This window comes from Myodes glareolus, chromosome 22 (genome assembly GCF_982192425.1).
Source record: "Myodes glareolus chromosome 22, mMyoGla1.1, whole genome shotgun sequence".
NCBI lineage: Eukaryota > Metazoa > Chordata > Mammalia > Rodentia > Cricetidae > Myodes > Myodes glareolus.
Genome location: NC_142047.1, coordinates 39,194,640 through 39,211,790, shown reverse-complemented (window position 1 = coordinate 39,211,790; position 17,151 = coordinate 39,194,640). Strand labels below are relative to the sequence as shown.

The 17,151-nt window shown below is 48.9% G+C and overlaps 1 protein-coding gene across 3 annotated transcripts; it reads right to left on the bottom strand.

The window, feature by feature from the left end:
• Positions 1-765: 765 nt before the first annotated feature.
• Dhodh (dihydroorotate dehydrogenase (quinone)) lies at positions 766-15,839 on the bottom strand. 3 transcript variants are annotated; one of them, XM_048437316.3, is made up of 9 exons: positions 15,683-15,839; positions 13,207-13,419; positions 10,973-11,172; positions 9,272-9,354; positions 3,168-3,355; positions 2,623-2,736; positions 1,868-2,021; positions 1,579-1,738; positions 766-1,105 (listed from the first exon to the last, which is right to left on the bottom strand). In XM_048437316.3, exons 1-9 carry the CDS (start codon positions 15,701-15,703, stop codon positions 1,051-1,053), a joined length of 1,188 nt encoding a protein of 395 aa, XP_048293273.1. In that variant the 5' UTR covers positions 15,704-15,839; the 3' UTR covers positions 766-1,050. The 3 variants fall into 3 exon arrangements, with proteins under 3 accessions (XP_048293273.1, XP_087756508.1, XP_087756509.1); XM_087900382.1 differs by lacking the exon at positions 15,683-15,839 and adding an exon at positions 15,420-15,569; XM_087900383.1 differs by lacking the exons at positions 13,207-13,419; positions 15,683-15,839 and adding an exon at positions 11,545-12,317.
• Between the last annotated feature and the right edge of the window lie 1,312 nt (positions 15,840-17,151).

Here is a 17,151-nt window from a genome sequence, read left to right as displayed (position 1 = left end):
CCAAGCTGAGAAAATGCCCCCACCAGATCGGCCTGTGATGTATTTTCTTGATTACTGATTGACATAGGAGAGCACAGACCTCTGTGGCTGGGGCCACCACTGGGCAGGCAGTCCTGTGTCCTGGAAGAAAGCAGACTGAGCAAGCCATAAGGACTAAGACAGTAGACACACCTCTCCATGGCCTCTGCATCAGCTCCTGCCCTGCTTGATCTTGCCCTGACTTTCCCTTAGTAATGGAGTGTGATCCAGAAGCATAGGACAAAAATAAACTCTTTCTTCACTGAGTTACTTTCGGTAATAGTGTTTTATCAAAGAAAAAACATCTCTAAGAAACAGTGCTTTTGAAATTTAAGCAGTGATATGATGTGCTTTGGAGAATCAGGCTGGCTTCTCATGGAGGAAAGTAATGATGACCCCGTCTCCAATGTTCCAGCAATAATAGTATATGCTAGCAATGCTCTCTCTCTCTCTCTCTCTCTCTCTCTCTCTGTGTGTGTGTGTGTGTGTGTGTGTGTGTGTGTGATAGAGAAGCCACTGTGACAAATGGTGACCCCTAGTGGCTCAAAATGAAGGACACATAGACTTTACTGACCCCTGCAACTTTTGACTATGTTTGAAATATTCTCAAAATAAAGTCAGAAATGTAATAGAAATTAAGTCAACTGAAAGGCAGAGTCCTGGGAAGCCTTCTGCAGACCAGGGAGTGGAGACCCAGAAAGACCTTCAGCATATGGGCAGAGACCTGGCCCCCAGGAAGGGACAGGATTTTAAAACAGGCTTAAATGGCTTTATTTTCTCCATGATTTTTCCTCCCAAAGAGCAATGTCCTCATACTACCGAGAGATCCCAGGACTTAAACCCAGAAGTGACACTAGAGTTTGTGGTCTCATTAGAGAAAGCCTTCACTGTCTCGTGACACCCAGGACACTTGTGCAGTCCAGCTGGGCCCACAGTTCAAGGGTCATGGCTAGAGACAGAGCTTCCTCTCATGATGCGGCCACCGGGTGCTCGAGGTGCGCACGTTCTGGATGGGGCGTCTGGTAGGAGCTCTCACCTCCGATGATCTGCTCCAATGGCCTCTGTGACTGTGTTAAAACCCCGCTCTCTGGAAAGGAAACAAAATCTGTCGTCAGGAGGCCCACGCTTGCCATGGGCACGCTGTTGGGCACACCATCCCCCCAGCACACCTTATGACCACTACTCTGCCCTCACCAAGGCCCCTGCACACACGTCTGCCTGGGCCTTCTGTGCAGGAAGGGAAGTGACTTTATACTGCAGTTCCTGGACACTGAGTCAATGTCAATTCACTACCTGCTTCATTCTGCTAGGCTTCCTCCATCCCTGGTCCCTGGGCAAGCGGCAGGCCTTGCCTTGTAATAAGTACTGCCTCGGAATCATCCTGAATTCCTTGGCACTGGTTTGTCTTTGGCCAAAGATGCAGCAGAGACATTTTCCCGCCCTGCTGTCTGTGTTTCCCTCCAGCCCTCTGGGCGTGCACAACAGACGGATGACCAGTGTTGCTTTCTAGTTAACCTCTCTGACAAACTTCCCTGTCAGGCTGCGTCAAGCCCCACTCACTTTAGAAGTGCCTCCAGCTCACGCTTGACCCTGACCACGACAGGTGGCCCCAGGAAGGTGAGGGCCGTGTACAGCTGCACCAGGGAGGCTCCGGCCTGGATCTTCTCCAGCGCATCCTGCCCGCTGCTCACACCTCCAACCCCAATAATGGGAATCCTGCCTGGAGAGAAGCGCACAGCAAGGCCAAGGAGGCGGTGTAAGGACTCAGGTCTCCTCAGGCCTCAGTCCTGGCAAACACCACAGCAGATGAGGTAAGAACCAGAGCCTTGGGAGTCTAAAGAAGCCTTGCCTTGAGTGAGGGCGTACATCTCCCGGATGGTCTGGGTTGACAAATCTCGGAGTGGCTTCCCACTCAGTCCTCCCACCTCGGAGCGCAGAGCACCTTGGAGGCCGGTAGGGCGACTCACTGTGGTGTTTGTGACGATCAGTCCATCGATGCCCAGCTGCAGCGTGAGAAGAGAAAGAGCCTTAAGCCATGGATCTGAGAGGCTCAAAGAGACTGTCTCCTTTGAGGATTGAAGCAGCCAGCAGGCCAGGGGCCAGTTCTGCAGAGCAGGACCCTCACGGTCTCACCCACATCTAGACTGGAGAGACGTATCAGAACGAGCCTCTCAATGTGACACAGCAGTGTCTCACAGCGAGCCCATGACAGCGCCTAAGCAGGGTTTGACCTTAGCTGTCTGTGAGTATCTCAGGGAGTACGTGGTAGCACCGGGATTGAAATCCAGGACTGCTGGACTATGTTCCTACTACCCTGTATAGCCAGAGAAACCTGCTGTTGGAACTGGCTGGAAAGGGACAGACCTGAGACTGACAGACAGGCTAGCACAGGTCTTAGACTTTCTGGATGAAGACAGATCAGAAGCAAGAAAAAGACTCGCCAAACACATTTCACTCACCGGGGGGGACTATACAGTGACAGACAACGAACCAGCCTTCCACTCCACATAGAGGAAGTCACCAACCATGTCATTTTGTGTTATCCCAGCAGCAACGGACGACGGAGGCTACCCCCACTCTACCCGGGACCACAGTGACTCAAACCTCTCTCGCCACACTGGCAATGTCCTCCTTGTCCTGGGCTGTGAGGTCAGGGGCGATCTTCACCAGCACGGCTGGCTTCCGCACTCCCTTCAAGGCGTCCCTCTCCTGCAGCACCTAGGAGGACAAGCCAGAGATGGGGACCCCACCCCACAGCCAGGCAGTGCGGAACAGCGTTTTCACATACAGTCAACTAAAGCACAGCAGTTTCTCCCCTTGGGATAACCTCTCAGGTTGATTTTATTCCGAAAACAAGCAAGGAGATGTGGTCACAAGGACTGTGCAGTGAGCAGACATTCCGTTCACACACAGTGCTGGGGACAGTGTGACACCCGAGAGCCATGCCAGCTCTGGCTGCCTGTAGTTTTACAGCAGTTAACTGCCTACTGGGGATGGGTATGACTGGGGATGTGAGAGATGAGACGGTGCCTGGAAAAGGTATGATGAGGGTTCCTAGGCCAGACGTGAAGAACAGCTTCACCAGAAGAATGAACCGGAGTAAGGGCAGCAGGCTGGTCAAAGGAACATGTGATGGTGTAATGACACACCTTGGCCAGCAGGAGGCGCAGCTCAGTCTTTCCCTGGAGGCTCCTCAGGCCAGCAGTGTTGGGACTGGACACATTGACCACGAGGTAGTCAGCCAAGGGGCCCAGGACACGAACGCCCTCTACATAGTCTGCAGCAGCATCCACCGAAGTCTTATTCTTTCCCAGGTTTATTCCCAGGGGCAGACCATCTGTGAAGAGCAAGTTTCCCAGGCAACATTTTGAGTACAGGTGGGACTCCCCTGAATCAGCGCTTTCCTGACAGAAAAGGTTCATTCCTCGGGCTGCTGCCTGATCGCGGAGAACCGCTTCATCGTCTGTCTCTACATGGCAAGTGTGTGCACATACAAGGATGCTTCTGGCATGCTAAGCCTTTTATCTTTTAAATTTTAAATAGAGAAATTAGAAACCTAAATACTAGGAAAAAACAGAAAAACAGTAGGAAGCTGCGCATGGTGGGCACTTGTAAGCCCAGTTCTCAGGAGGTGCAGGTAAGAAAATCAGGAGTTCAAGGTCATCCTCAACAACATAGCAAGTTCAAGATCAACCTGGGCTACCTGAGACCAGTCTCAAGAAAACAAACAAACAAACAAAGAAATACAGGGCTATGGAGATTGCATCTCAGTGGCACAGCACTTGTTCAGCAAGCAGGAGGCCCCCAACAGAAGCCCTAACACCAAAAAGACTTGAAACTTACTAAGGCCCCATTCCCAGCAGAGCACAGCGATATTCTCCAGGCTTCCTCACCACCCCATCCTCTGTCACAGCTGCCAGCTCCCGCAGGGACTCCCTAAGAACCCTCCAGCCCCACTGGCCAGGGGATCAGTCTCCACTCTCCCACCTGTCCCCAATGCCGACCTCCCAGTCTTATGCCAACTTTGCAGCATTCAACCTGCTGTGGCCTCTCCTTCCTCTGTCCTCAGTCCCAGGGGACAGACCCTGGTAGCACACCCGTCTTTCCTTCCACCTGTGGACCCTCTCAGCACCCTTGCTAGTCCATCCTCCCTCCTTAGTGTCAGCTCCCAACCCCAGGAAACACTTCCAACCCAGGCCCGCCATGGCTGCACCTGGCAGGATCTCAGAAGCATTCCCTGCCAGGCAACCAACCTACAGTTACCACACTCCCCTAGTGGGGGCAACAGAAACCAAGGGACTGAGGATCACTCCAACAAAGACAAGAACAGATATCAGCACCCAGAATTACAATCATCTCAAACCCAAATGCCCACATGCCAGCGTAAAAACCCGGTAACAGCCAGGGCAATGTCTCCACTGGAGCCCAGCAACCCTATGACAGCAGCCCTGGGAATTGCTGTAAGGGAAACACATGACAGGGATCTAAGAATAGCTATTATGAGCATGTTCAGGGCCCTTAAAGAGGATATAAATAAATCTATTCATGAAAACACAAACAGTGAAATGAAATGAAAAAAGCAGTTCAATACGTGAAAGAGGAAATCGCTAAAGAAAACCCAAACTGAGGTAAAGCTGAAAATGAAAATTGTAGGAACTAGAACAGGAACCTTGGAAGCAAGCCTCACCAAAATTATACAAGAGATGGAAGAGAGAATCTCAAGCACTGAAGACAATATAGAAGAAAATGATACCTCAAAGAAAATGTTAAATCTAAAATAAAACAAAATAAACAATCCAGGCACAAAACATCCAGGAGATCGAGAACACTGTGAAAATACCAAATCTATGAGTAATGGGCAGAGCAAAAAGGAGAAGAAACCCAGGTTAAAGTCACAGAAAATATTTTCAACAAAATCATAGACAAAAAGTTACCTAACCTAAAGAAGGAAGTGCCTATCATGGTACAAGAAGCAAATCAAACACCAAACAGACTGAACCAAAAAATAAATTCCCCACAACACATAATAATAATAAAAAAATGTATAGAACAAAGAAAGAATAGCAAAAGCTGCAATAGAAAAAGACTAGATAACATATAAAGGCAGACAAACCTATTAGAATAACACCTGGTGCATGCCTTTAATCCCAGCACTCGGGAGGCAAAGGCAAGCAGATCTCTGTGAGTTTGAGGCCAGCCTGGTCTACAGAGCTAGTTCCAGGACAGCCAGGGCTACCCAGAGAAACCCTGTCTTGAAAAACCTAGATAAATAAATAAATTAATTAAAAAAAAAACACAGAACAACACCTGACTACAATACAGACTCTAAAAGCCAGAAGGGCCTGGATGTTCTACCACAGATGCTATATCCAGCAACACTTTCAAGCAGAGTAGATGGAGAAAGAAGGGCATTCCACGAAAAATGAAATTAAAGTGGTTTCTATCTACAAATCCAGCGCTACAGAGGGTGCTACAAGAAAAACTTCAGCCTGGAGCAGTTAACCACACCAAAACACAAGGATTAAATGATCTCAGACCAGCAAATCAAAAGACATAGCAACAATATAACAGGAATCAACAAACACTGATCACTGATAAGTCTCAGTATCAATGGCCTCAACTTCCCAATAAAAAAAACACAGACTAACAGACTGTGTTCAAAACCTGGAAGCTCTAGAACAAAAGGAAGAAATCACACCCAAAAGGAGTAGATGGCAGAAATAAACTCAGGGCTGAAATCAATGAAATTGAAACAAACAAACAAAAACAATGCAAAGAATCGAAACAAAGGGTTGGTTCTTTGAGAAAATCAGTAAGACTGACAAATGCTCCTTCCCAAAGCAATGTGCCTTACCCTCTCTCAGGAGTGGATGGGGGGGTGGAGGTGGAGGGAACGGGAGGAGAAGGAGGAGTGGGAACTGGGATTGGTGTATAAAATAGAAAAGATAGTTTTTTTTAATTAAAAAAAAAGATTGACAAACCCTTAGCCAAATTAATTAAAGCTGAAGAGGGAAGATCCAAGTTAACAAAATTAGAGATGAAAAGGGAGACATAATGACAGATACCAAGGAAATCCAAGGAATTATAGGGACATTTTAAAAACCTGTACTCCATCAAATTGGAAAATCGAAAAGAAATGGATAATTTTCTTGATATATACCATCTATCAACGATAAATTAAGATCAGATAAACAATGTAAACAGACCTATAACCCCTAGTGAAATAGAAACAGTCAATAAAAGCCTCCCAAACAAAAAATGCCCAGGGCCACAGGGTTTTAATACAGAATTTGACCAGACTTTCAAAGAAGACATTCAAAGAAGTTGTTGGCCAAAGGGGCCCCAAGAGAACCCAAACAACCTAGACTATTGCCAACTGATGGCAAACCCTATTGCTGAAGACAACACCTACACAATCATTGGGTATGGATGAGTCGGGCTGGAGCTACCTTCGTCCTTCATCCCTCTGGTCTAGTGTTCACGGTACTGTAAGGCACTCTACAAGCTACCAAATGAGAGCGGTAAACACCAACCCAGCTACAAACATTTTTGATCTACAATGAGGCCCTGCCTGGAGGATGCACTAGTGAAACAGCACAAAACTTATGGGAGTGACCAACCAGTATCTGAGTGGACGTAAGGCCCACTCCAGGAGATGGAAGCCACCCTCAACACTGCTTGGTGGCCAAGGATCTGAGATCAGACAAGTCGGGGACAGAGGGGAAAAACCAAATACTACTGTTCTGTTAAAGAAATGTAGCAACAAAATGACTCCTAAAAACATCCTGCTAGACTCATAGATCAGTGCCTTGCCAAAGTTAGAAATATACACATTGAATGGGCATGCCAGCAAAAGCAACCTGAATCTCATGAGCCTTGGTCAAGGCACTGTATGTGAAATGGTTGGAGGCCACACATGGGGATTCAGCCTGCTGTAAGTCTGAGCATGCCTGAGCTTCACAGAAAAACACGAGAAAACGTTTTCAACTATCATGCCTAAAAGGCAGATAGAGGTGTGTCATAAACCTTTTTTGTTCTCCGTTGTGAAATAGTTCAAGATGTGTTACCTTCATTTATGCTGTGAAACATTTGTTTAATGATGCAAAGATGTGTTGCGTTCTTTTATGTTGCATTTGTTTAACTCTGAAGCTGGGTTACTGTGCCTGTCTAAAACACCTGATTGCTCTAACAGAGAGCTGAACAGCCGGTAGGCAGGAGGACAGGCAGGGCTGCCAGGCAGAGAGAATAAATAGAGGAGAAATCTAGGCTCAAACGAGGGGCAAGGAGCAAGAAGAGGAGAGGAAAAGAAGAGGAGGAGAGGAGGACAACAGGGGCCAAACAGCTACACAGCCTGTGACAGAAGGAAAGAAAGATATACAGAAGAAAGAAAGAAAAAAGCCCAGAGGCCAAACATAGTTAAAGAGAAATGGGATAATTAAGCTAGAAAGCTCGCTAGAAACAAGTCAAGCTAAGGCCAGGCATTCATAAGTAAGAATAAATCCCCATGTGGTGGACTCCCAAAGAGAAAGAGAAAAAAAACAGTTCTCTGAGAAAAGAACTTATAATTGGGGTGATCATACATCTCCACAGCCCCACGTTGTTCCTCGGGCCTGGTGTAACCACCCACACCTGTCCCCTGTCACTCTCAAAGGCTCTAATGCTCTTTCAGACTCATGCTTTCTGTGGCAGAAAGGGCCTTTATGACAAGGCCTCGCATGTCAGTGGTCCAGTGTGCTGTCTGTCCGTCTGCCACTCCTGCACAGACCTACACCACCCAGCCAGCTCACCCATGCCAGGCCAGGGAGGACATGGGTGACACCCTGTGCTGCAAGCCTCCTTCTCACAGCCCACCACCTTCTTGGTCATCAGATTTCTGTAACTCACTTCCTAAGTGGTCTCAAAGCTTCAAGTCCAGCACCCAGTAGGCAGGATCACTTGTTAGCTTCAGCACACGTGAGCCGCGTGGAGAGAACGGCTTCCTGAGTACCTGGGCCTTGCACAGTGCTCACCCGTGCACGGGCACGATTCCGGAGTGAGGAAGGCCGAGTTACTCTTTACACAGAGCGCCGTCTTGTCTTTCAGCTCGTGTTCCTAGGCCTGGTGCTGGCTGAAAGTGTCTATGAGGCCGCCAGCTGCCAGCAGAGGCCTGTGGGCAAGGCACGGACACGGGACTTGGCCTCACTCCAATGAATGTGAGGGCACAGACTGAGGGTGAAGGGTGGACACGGGACAATGGTGAGAAAGCCAGCCCACAGAGAGAGCACTGTGGGCACTGAAAAGAAAAGAGAAAGCAGAAGGCAGGAGAACACCACAAACCACAGACATCATGTTAAGACCTTCACAGTTCTGCAGGGTCAGCAGGGTCTGGCTCTGTCAAAGCCAGGGTGTTTTCTGTTTTGTTTTGTTCTGTTTGTTTTTTGTTTGGGGGTTTTGTTTATTTGTTTTTCAAGACAGGGTTTCTCAACCTCACAGGAATCCTCCTGCCTCTGCCTCCCAAGTGCTGGGATTAAAGGTGTGCATAAGTACACGGCCAAAGTCAGCGGTTTTTAAACAATGTCATTTCCTACATCCACCATTCAGCCCTTTCTTCCTTAGCTCCTCAAATAAATGCAGAAGTCCTTGGCTTAATCTTCATGCTAGGAGAACATCAAAGGAGACTAAGACCTCCTGAAAGACACTGCAGAGGCGAAGGAGAAACACCCCCCACCCCCCGGAACTACAGAAGGCGTGTGGGAAGCCATGGGCAGAGGGCCGCCACCCAGGGCTCTGACCCAAAAATGCACCTCCGAGAGCAAAGCAGACCACAGAGGACAAAGACATCTCCATGAAAAGCCACCAAAAGCGAGGCCTGAGGACAGCTGGTCCCGAGTGGGAAGGCGTGCGACACCTTTGCTCTGCTCTTAGCGTAGCGCACACCATTTACACAGTGAACAAAAGGACAGCCGGGCTGGACGTGCAGGGATGCACTCGGGTTACATCTTAGCTACACACACGCTCTCTGCTGACCCCAAGCCTCCAAGTTAGAACACAATCCAGGTTCCATGGGTGCCGGAGACCAGAAAGGCTGTGCTGAATTATGACATTCGTTACGACCTTTGAGGCCGTAGTGGAAGCTGGACTGTCCCCCACCGAGAGGAGCCTGAGCGGCTTTGTGTGGTTTTTATTGTTTGTTTCCTATCGCTGGACCACATGCCCTCCCCACATATTTCTCTGTATAGAGGAAGAGAGACCCTCCCACGACTCCCCACTTTACCTGCAGTGAGCTTGGTCTGCTTCTGCTGTCGGGCCCGTAGCCTGTGTTCTACCACCGAGAGCCCGTGGCTGTTGAATCCGTACCTGGTGCACATAAATGCACAGGGAAGGGTGGAGTTGGAAGGTGACAGTTGGAAAAGCACCCGAGACCATTTCCATGCTCTCACAGTGGCTACTCTCTATTGTCAAATGGATGGGAGTTTGAGTCGCCATGGAAACACACCTGTGGTGTGTCTGTACGACTGTTCCCAGGAAGGTTGAATAGAGCAGGGAGGACCCACCACGAACACGGGCAGCACCAGCCCATGGGCTCACATCCCAAACCGAGTAAGGAGAAAGAGACACAAACACCAGCATCCTCCACTCTCTGCTTCGTCACTGGAGGTGCAAAGTGGCCCTCTGCCTTAGGCTGCTGCCACCAGGGGGCCTTGTGCCCTCAGACAGTGAGCCAAAATAAACGCCCCCTCCTTAAGCTAATTTTTGTCAGTACTCCGTCCCGGAAACAAGAATGATAACTAATGGGGATTGGTTATATCGCTTTGTAGCTTGCAGCCAGAGCAACGCAGCATGGGCAGTGGCCCGTGGATCTGCTGGCACAGAAAATACTCACTGATCCTTCAGCGTGTCTATGCTGAACACATACCATGTACATGAGCAAGAAGACTAAGTGTGCATGTGCCCAGGAGCACAGGCGCCTGCCCCTCACCACTCCCTGCCCCATGGGGTTCTGCCAAGTACATTGCCCAAAGTCTCATGTAACAGCCAAATCAGAAACACAAGTATTTTGCCTGACCAGCCCTAAAGACACTGGTCTCTGCCGTAATGCAACAGAAAGATCTATGACCTGTAGAGAAGCATTCTGAAATAAGCAGTAGGAAGCATGGCCACAGGTCTGCCAAAATCCTCACCAGGAAGCTCTCCAAAAATCTCCCCGCAAAAAGTATGAAGGTTTTCCCTTTGCAGTTATACTAAGTACTCAAAACCATGAAGGCTGAGGCTTCACGCAGTCGGAAGGACTCCTCCTCCTAAGAGCAGCCGTACATGTTGAACACTCCATCCTTGTTCATCCAAAGCAAGGGCCAATTGTGCAGTACCAAGGCTGCTGACTGCATGTGGCCACCAACTCTGCCCAAGTGAGAGGAACCAGAAGTAAAGGCACATGGGTGTCAGAGGACCAGAAGCCAATAAAAGGGGAGTGTAGTTAGTCAATGGTTTTTACATCAGCTGCAGGTTAAGATGGTTTTAGAATACACTGTTTATACTTAAATCTTATAATTATAAATACATTATCAAGTTCATTCCTTTTTCTAGTTTTTAATGTAGTCATGAGAATATTTCAAATTACAAGTGAGATCATTATATTCTTATAGGCCAACCCTGGACCAGGGCAACGGAGTAACAATGTAGAAAAGTGCACACTGTCAAGTCCAAGCCTTTTCCCAGCTGTTCTCTGCAACCAGCACCAGCTCTCAGAGCCTCAGCAGGAACACCTGGTACAATCCTAACAGCTATTTTCTAAGGCTGGGGTGAGCGCTGCCTCGTGTTCAAAAGGGCTCCTGAATACTCCAAATGACAGAATGTCCTCCCACCATAGGAGAAAAGCAGAAGGCGGGTCTTCCATCACAGAGATTCCGGCAGGGGAGGAAATTAACCTCCCCCCACCCCCCACCCCCGACTCTGAGCCACTCCCTACACTCCCTACCTGTTAATGACAGCTTGGTCCTCCGGGAGGCGGAATACTCTGGGTCTGGGGTTTCCTTCCTGAGGCTGGGGAGTCACACTTCCGACCTCAACAAAACCAAAGCCCAGCTTGTAGAGGCCATCCACAGCTTCCCCGTGTTTGTCAAATCCTGCAGCAATCCCTACTGGATTTCGGAATTTATGGCCCAGGACTCTCACTTCCTGGAAAGGAGACAAGGGCAGAGGTGTATGTGGCTACACCAAGTGGTTCTCACAGCAGGACTCCCAGCATCCTGCAGCAGAAGTCCCCTAGAGCTTGCTAAGCATCAGTGGGCCCACAGAATAGGGATCTTTGGGAGGAAGGACACTCTGAGGTGTCTCTCTGCAGGTGCTTCTGATGTCTGCTGGAGTCTGACACCAGGAGGCCTCAAGGCTGAGGGAGAGGCCGGATCCCACCACAGGATCCTGCACAATTATGGTGGATCTTCTTATCTACTCAACTTGGGCAGGAGAAGGAGTCCTTGGGTGTCGTCAGCCTTTAGGTCATGCTACTTGGACACCAGTGAGTACCACGCAGCCAAGTCTATCACCCACCTCTAGCATATAAGCCCCAGTTGACCCTTCCTCCATGACTGACAAGAAGTTAGCAGCAATGGGCATCATGGAGAGCTGGAGGGAGGACACCGGCCGGCACTGGTGCTGGTTCCAGTGAGCTCTTAGAGGTCAGGTAAGTGTTCCCAAGGGGAAAGTCACATGGTCTTGTAATCCACAGGAGACGAGAAAGGGCACAAGGTAGGTAAAAATGTGCATGCAGCACCTCAGAACCACGAGGCGAGAAGTGCAGTTCTAACAGACCCTCAAGCCGGTTCTTGTCCCTGGCTGTGTGACAGAGCCTGCGGTGTTGTCAAGCTTCTCTGAGATTATGGTTAGACTGGTCAGTCAGGAGACCAGGGCAGCCAAGCATCCCAAAAGCACCTCCACCCTCCCAGCAGAGTCTAGTCAGGACAGAGAACTGAAGCCTTAGGCAGAGAACTAAACCGAGGGAGGTAAAGTGGGATGAGAGTAACAATCGGCCTGGCTGCCGGGGAGTAGGGACCACTGCCCACTGCGCACAGTGGGGCATGCTGTATGGTCCCACTTACCCAGGAAGCTGAGGCTCAGAAATCATTTGAGCCCACAAATTCGAGATCAACCTGGACAGTATGGACCCCTCTCAAAAGAAAAAGGGTATGCTGGGCGGTGGTGGTGCATGCCTTTGATCCCAGCACTTGGGAGGCAGAGGCAGGTGGATCTCTGTGAGTTCGAGGCCAGCCTGGTCTACAGAGTAAGTTCCAAGATAGCCAGAGCTACATGGAGAAAATCTGTCTCAACAAAAGAAAGAAAGAGGAAGGAAGGAAGGAAGGAAGGAAGGAAGGAAGGAAGGAAGGAAGGAAGGAAAGGAAAGAAAGGGAAAGAAAGAAAGAAAGAAAGAAAGAAAGAAAGAAAGAAAGAAAGAAAGAAAGAGAAAGAAAAGGCAGCTTTCAGAAAGACAGCGAAGGGCCACACTGGCTCTGTCCTAAACGATGCCAGGTGGGCCAGAGAAGTGAGTTGTGACTGGATGTGACTGGGGCAGGTGGCTGCCTAGGACTTAAGTCCTCCACCCCCTCAGGATGATGACTACACCTAGGGCCTGCTTGGGGGGTGGGAGGGAAGAAAGGACCCGTCGGGCTGGACTGCAGTATCCTCCTGACCCTTCACACCTACCCAGACAGAGGACACAGTACCTAAAAGAGACAACCCTTCCCAGCTAACACTGCATGCATTAGCTGTTTAACGACTACAGAAGATGTCCCTGCTCAGCAGAGGAATTTCAGCAAGGCAGGCCTGTGGCCAAGGTTGGACACTGGAGTTAGACTCCATGGGTTCGAATCCTGGTCCTGCCACCTCCCAGCTGCATGACCTTGGGCAAGCCACTTACTTAGTCTGTACCTCAGTTTCCTGCTCTGCAGATGGAGATGAGATAGGACCGACCTCAAACACCAGTGGTGAGGATGAAAGCTGTGAGCGTAGGCTACGTGGTGAGTGCTCTTCCGTAAGTTCAGGGTGTAACACGGGATGGGAGATGCTTCCTCAGCCTGGGCTCCAGGTCCCAGCTGCCTGTGGACCTGCAGCTCTGGTTTTCAGAAGCGCAGTCGCAGCAGAGGCGACAGAAGCGCTGAAGGATGTGACCTCTCCCACATACCTAAATGTAAAACAGCGTGACCCAGGAACACCTACCAGCATGTCAGAGTCCTGAAATGTAGCTCGAGGAAGGAGTCCCAGGGACATGAAGCGAACAGCAAGGCGGTGGGCTGACTCTGGGTCTAGCAGCCTCTGCAGGGCCGGCATGAGGTATTCAGCATAGAAATGGTCATCGCCCGTGGCTGTCAGGTAAGAGGTGAAGAGAAATCCTCCGCCCCCAAGGATGATGGCCGCATCCAGGGCCCGCTTCTAGTGGGGGAAAAGAAAGGCTCCGTGGGGACCCTCATCAGGTCAGGCTGCAGCACCCTTCCTTACTCTGAGGACATAACATCTACATGAAGTGACAGCCCTTCCCTGCCCACTCTGCCCCCTTCATATCCTGCCCACTCACACACCAGCCTTTGTAGACGCAGTGTCTACACTGCTTACACAAATTCTAGTCCTGAATACCTTTTTTTTTTCCCTTAAAAACCAGCCAGGGAATTTAAGACAGGCAGTCCTGCCCCCTAGGGGCCACATGGAAGAATTTTTACTAGTTAATGAGGGAACAATGCTAACAGATTTGGTGTGGAGAAATCAGTCCTGTCAATATTCTTTGATTAAAGTTAACACACTAATTTCCCTACGTTTGAACTTGTTATTGCTATTTAGGTAGGTTTTTTTAAAAAGCTTCCTATTATCTGAGCCAAAGAACAAGCTGTAGTTCACCACACAAACATCTACTCCCCACATTTCACATATATACGGTAACTTTGTCAGAAATGTAAGTACCTTTTTTTGTTGTTTTTGTTTTTGTTTTTTCAAGACAGGGTTTCCTGTAACAGTTCTGGCTGTCCTGGAACTAGCTCTGTAGACCAGGCTGGCCTCGAACTCACAGAGATCCACCTACCTCTGCCTCCTGAGTGCTGGGATTAAAGGTGTGCGCCGTCATTGCCCAGTGGTGCCTTGTAATTTAAGGACAACTGTGCAATGTGCACAAAACATTACAAAAGAATCAGTCCCGTTCCTAAAAGTCCACCAGAAAGGGCGCTCTGCGCTGTATGTGCACCAGGGGACCCCTTCTACATAGAGGCTTAAACACCTGATCATCAGCAGGCGGTGGTGGCACACACCTTTAATCCCAGCACTAGAGGCAGAGGCAGGCAGATCTCTGTGAGTTCAAGGCCAGTCTTGTCTACAAGAGCTAGTTCCAGGACAGGCTCCAAAGATACAGAGAAATCCTGTCTCAATAAACCAAAAAGGGAAAAAAAAAAACCCAAAATCTGACCATCTATGTAGGTGAATTGTGTTCTGATTTTTACATGCAGAAATTCACGTTTTCATTTAGCCTTTATTAGCACATGGTGTTTATATTTTAAAAGTATACCTAGGAAGGCTACTGTCTGAAATGTCCTTTGTATATAATATAAAAGTGGCTACAATATACACATAGCTTCACACTTTGAGTAGAGAATCACTACCCCAGCTCAAAAGTGGTTCGCAAGGCTTTTTGGTAATTAGCACCACCAGATGCTAAGTGGCTAATGCATTCATTCAATCCTTCAAAAGCAAGCACACCAGACTCGTTCCCTGTCCTTCAGAAAAGTGTAACCTAATGAAGAGACAAATCAACCATCATGAGCCAAGGAAACTGACATGAAGGAGAAAGCAATGGAAGCATCTTGAGGAAGCGAGTTAAAGCTGACTCTCAAAGGAGACGCAAAAGCTAAAGAGCAGAAAGTAGGTGGAGAAGGGATCTCTAGGGGACTGAAGCCAAGGAAGGGCCAGAGAATGGAGATCTGTTTGGAACTAAATGGAAAGCATTGCTTACAATGAAGTAGGAGAAATAAGTGATGTCAGCCAGGATACAGATCTGGGGTATGGAGATAGCTCAGTGGCTAAGCGCACTTGCTGCTCTACCAGAGGAGCAGAGTTCGGCTCCAGCCCCCATGTCAGACTCGAGCTTTAGGGGCTCCAATACAGCTGGTTTCAGGGCACCTGTATTCACCCTCCCACCCCCACCCCTACACATAATTTTATTTTTTAATGGGATTTGCTCACTAAACAAGGAAGTAGAGGATGTGCTCAGATTCGCCCACAGCGAACCAGATATTCATTCTTTCTCCTCCTGGGAGTTTGCAGAAATGCCTCACGTCCCAGGCAGCACTATCTGCGCACTCTTTCCCAAACCAGGGACACAACCAAGGGCTCTTCACACAGGGCTCCCATTTGGACCACACTATATCTAGAAGGGTGGCCGCATGTCTTACTTCATTCTGTCTTGGATCCTTTCTACAAGGCTAGACGACCATGTGCTCTCAGAGGTCCGATACTAGCTCAGTTAAAAAAAAAAAAAATGCCATCGATCGCTCACGCTCAGACCAGCCTCTGCCAGACACGCTTGCTTTTGGTATGCCCCTAGCTGCGCACCCGTGCAGGACACACTGCAAGGGCCCCAGCCTTCCGTGCTCCCCGCCTCGTCTCCTCCCATCCTGTGCTCCGACCATGCGTGAACCCCCACGGCAGTACTCACTCGCAACTGTCTCCACGCCATGCTCCTTTGGCCATTGGGCCCGCCTCTGCCTCCACTCCATTGGAGAATGTGGGCTCAGCTCCACCTATCTCCCCAGCCCTGCCCGCCGACCCAGCCCCGCCCCTGGATGTTGATTGGACGGTCGCACGCGTGCGCTCTGCCTGGAACCGGACCTCTTCCTCTTGTCCGTCGCTGGGTTCTGTTTTACCGGTATCACGCCTTCTGTGGAATGCTTCTTACTGCGCCGAGCTTGTCTGAAATTCCACACCCTCCCTTCTGTGCATCGGTGAGGAAGAGGTTTCCAGAAGCCTCTGGAGTGGGGAATAGACGCCTCCGAAGTCTGCAGACTCCAGTGCCCATTAGTGTGCACTACCCTAATGCTTCCTTACTTTTCGGAAGGAAACAAAGGACTGTATCCCGAAGGTTCCGCATGATTCTTTAGTCAAGGCACCTCACTAAAGCAGAAAACTTAAGAATTCTGTTTTATAGAGCGCATTCATGCCAGCACGTTGTAAACAATAAATACATAAATTTTTACCCCCCCCTTTTAGGTCATAATTTGGGGCAAGTTGGGGAGACTGTAGAGATGGCTCAGCTCTTAACATTTGCTGGAGAGGATCCGAGTTCCCTTCCCAACACCAAAACAGGTGGCTCACAACTGCCTGTAACTCCAGCCAACTTCAGGAGATCCTAGTCTTCGTTTGCACATACCCACATGCAGACACATACACCTACACATGATTAAAATGATTAAATCTTAAGTCTGTATTCTGCATATGAGAAAAAAAACATATTTGGCTTTTGGAGATTGGCTTGCTTCACCTAACATGATCTTCAGTCCCATATATTTTCCTGTAAATTAATCTCCTTTCAGTCTTTTTAATGGCTGACTATTGTTCCACACTTATGTATACCATAGTATCTTTATCTGTTCTTCTGTTACTGATTCCATAACTTGGCTGCTGTGAATAGCGTTGGGGGTGGGGGGAGAAAAACATGGTGCACAGTACCTCTGCTGTGTGCTAGGAATATTCCTTTAGGAATATGTATATTCCTAGAAATGACATAGCTAGGACTTTTTGGTGGTGATTCTGTTTGTTGGTTGGTTTTAAATTCTTGTTCCATGGGTGAGAGTTCAGGCACCAGCCTGCTATGGCAGACATGTGGAGATGAGAAGATAACTTTCAAGACTCAGTTCTCTCTGCTCTGTTGAGGAGCAGGACCTCTCTTGTTTCTACAGCACTGCCTACTCTGGGCTAGCGGGCGATTCTGTCTCTATCTCCCAACTCCTGTAGGAATGCTGGATACAGATGCTTATCTCTGTATCCTGTGGGCTCTGGAGTTCCAACTCAGGTTACCAGGCTTTCACATGTAATGACTCTGCCAATTTATATTCTCCCAAGCAGTGTTCAAGGTTTCCCTTTTGGTTGGATGCTTGCCAGCATAGTTGTTTCTTTTCTTCATGAAAG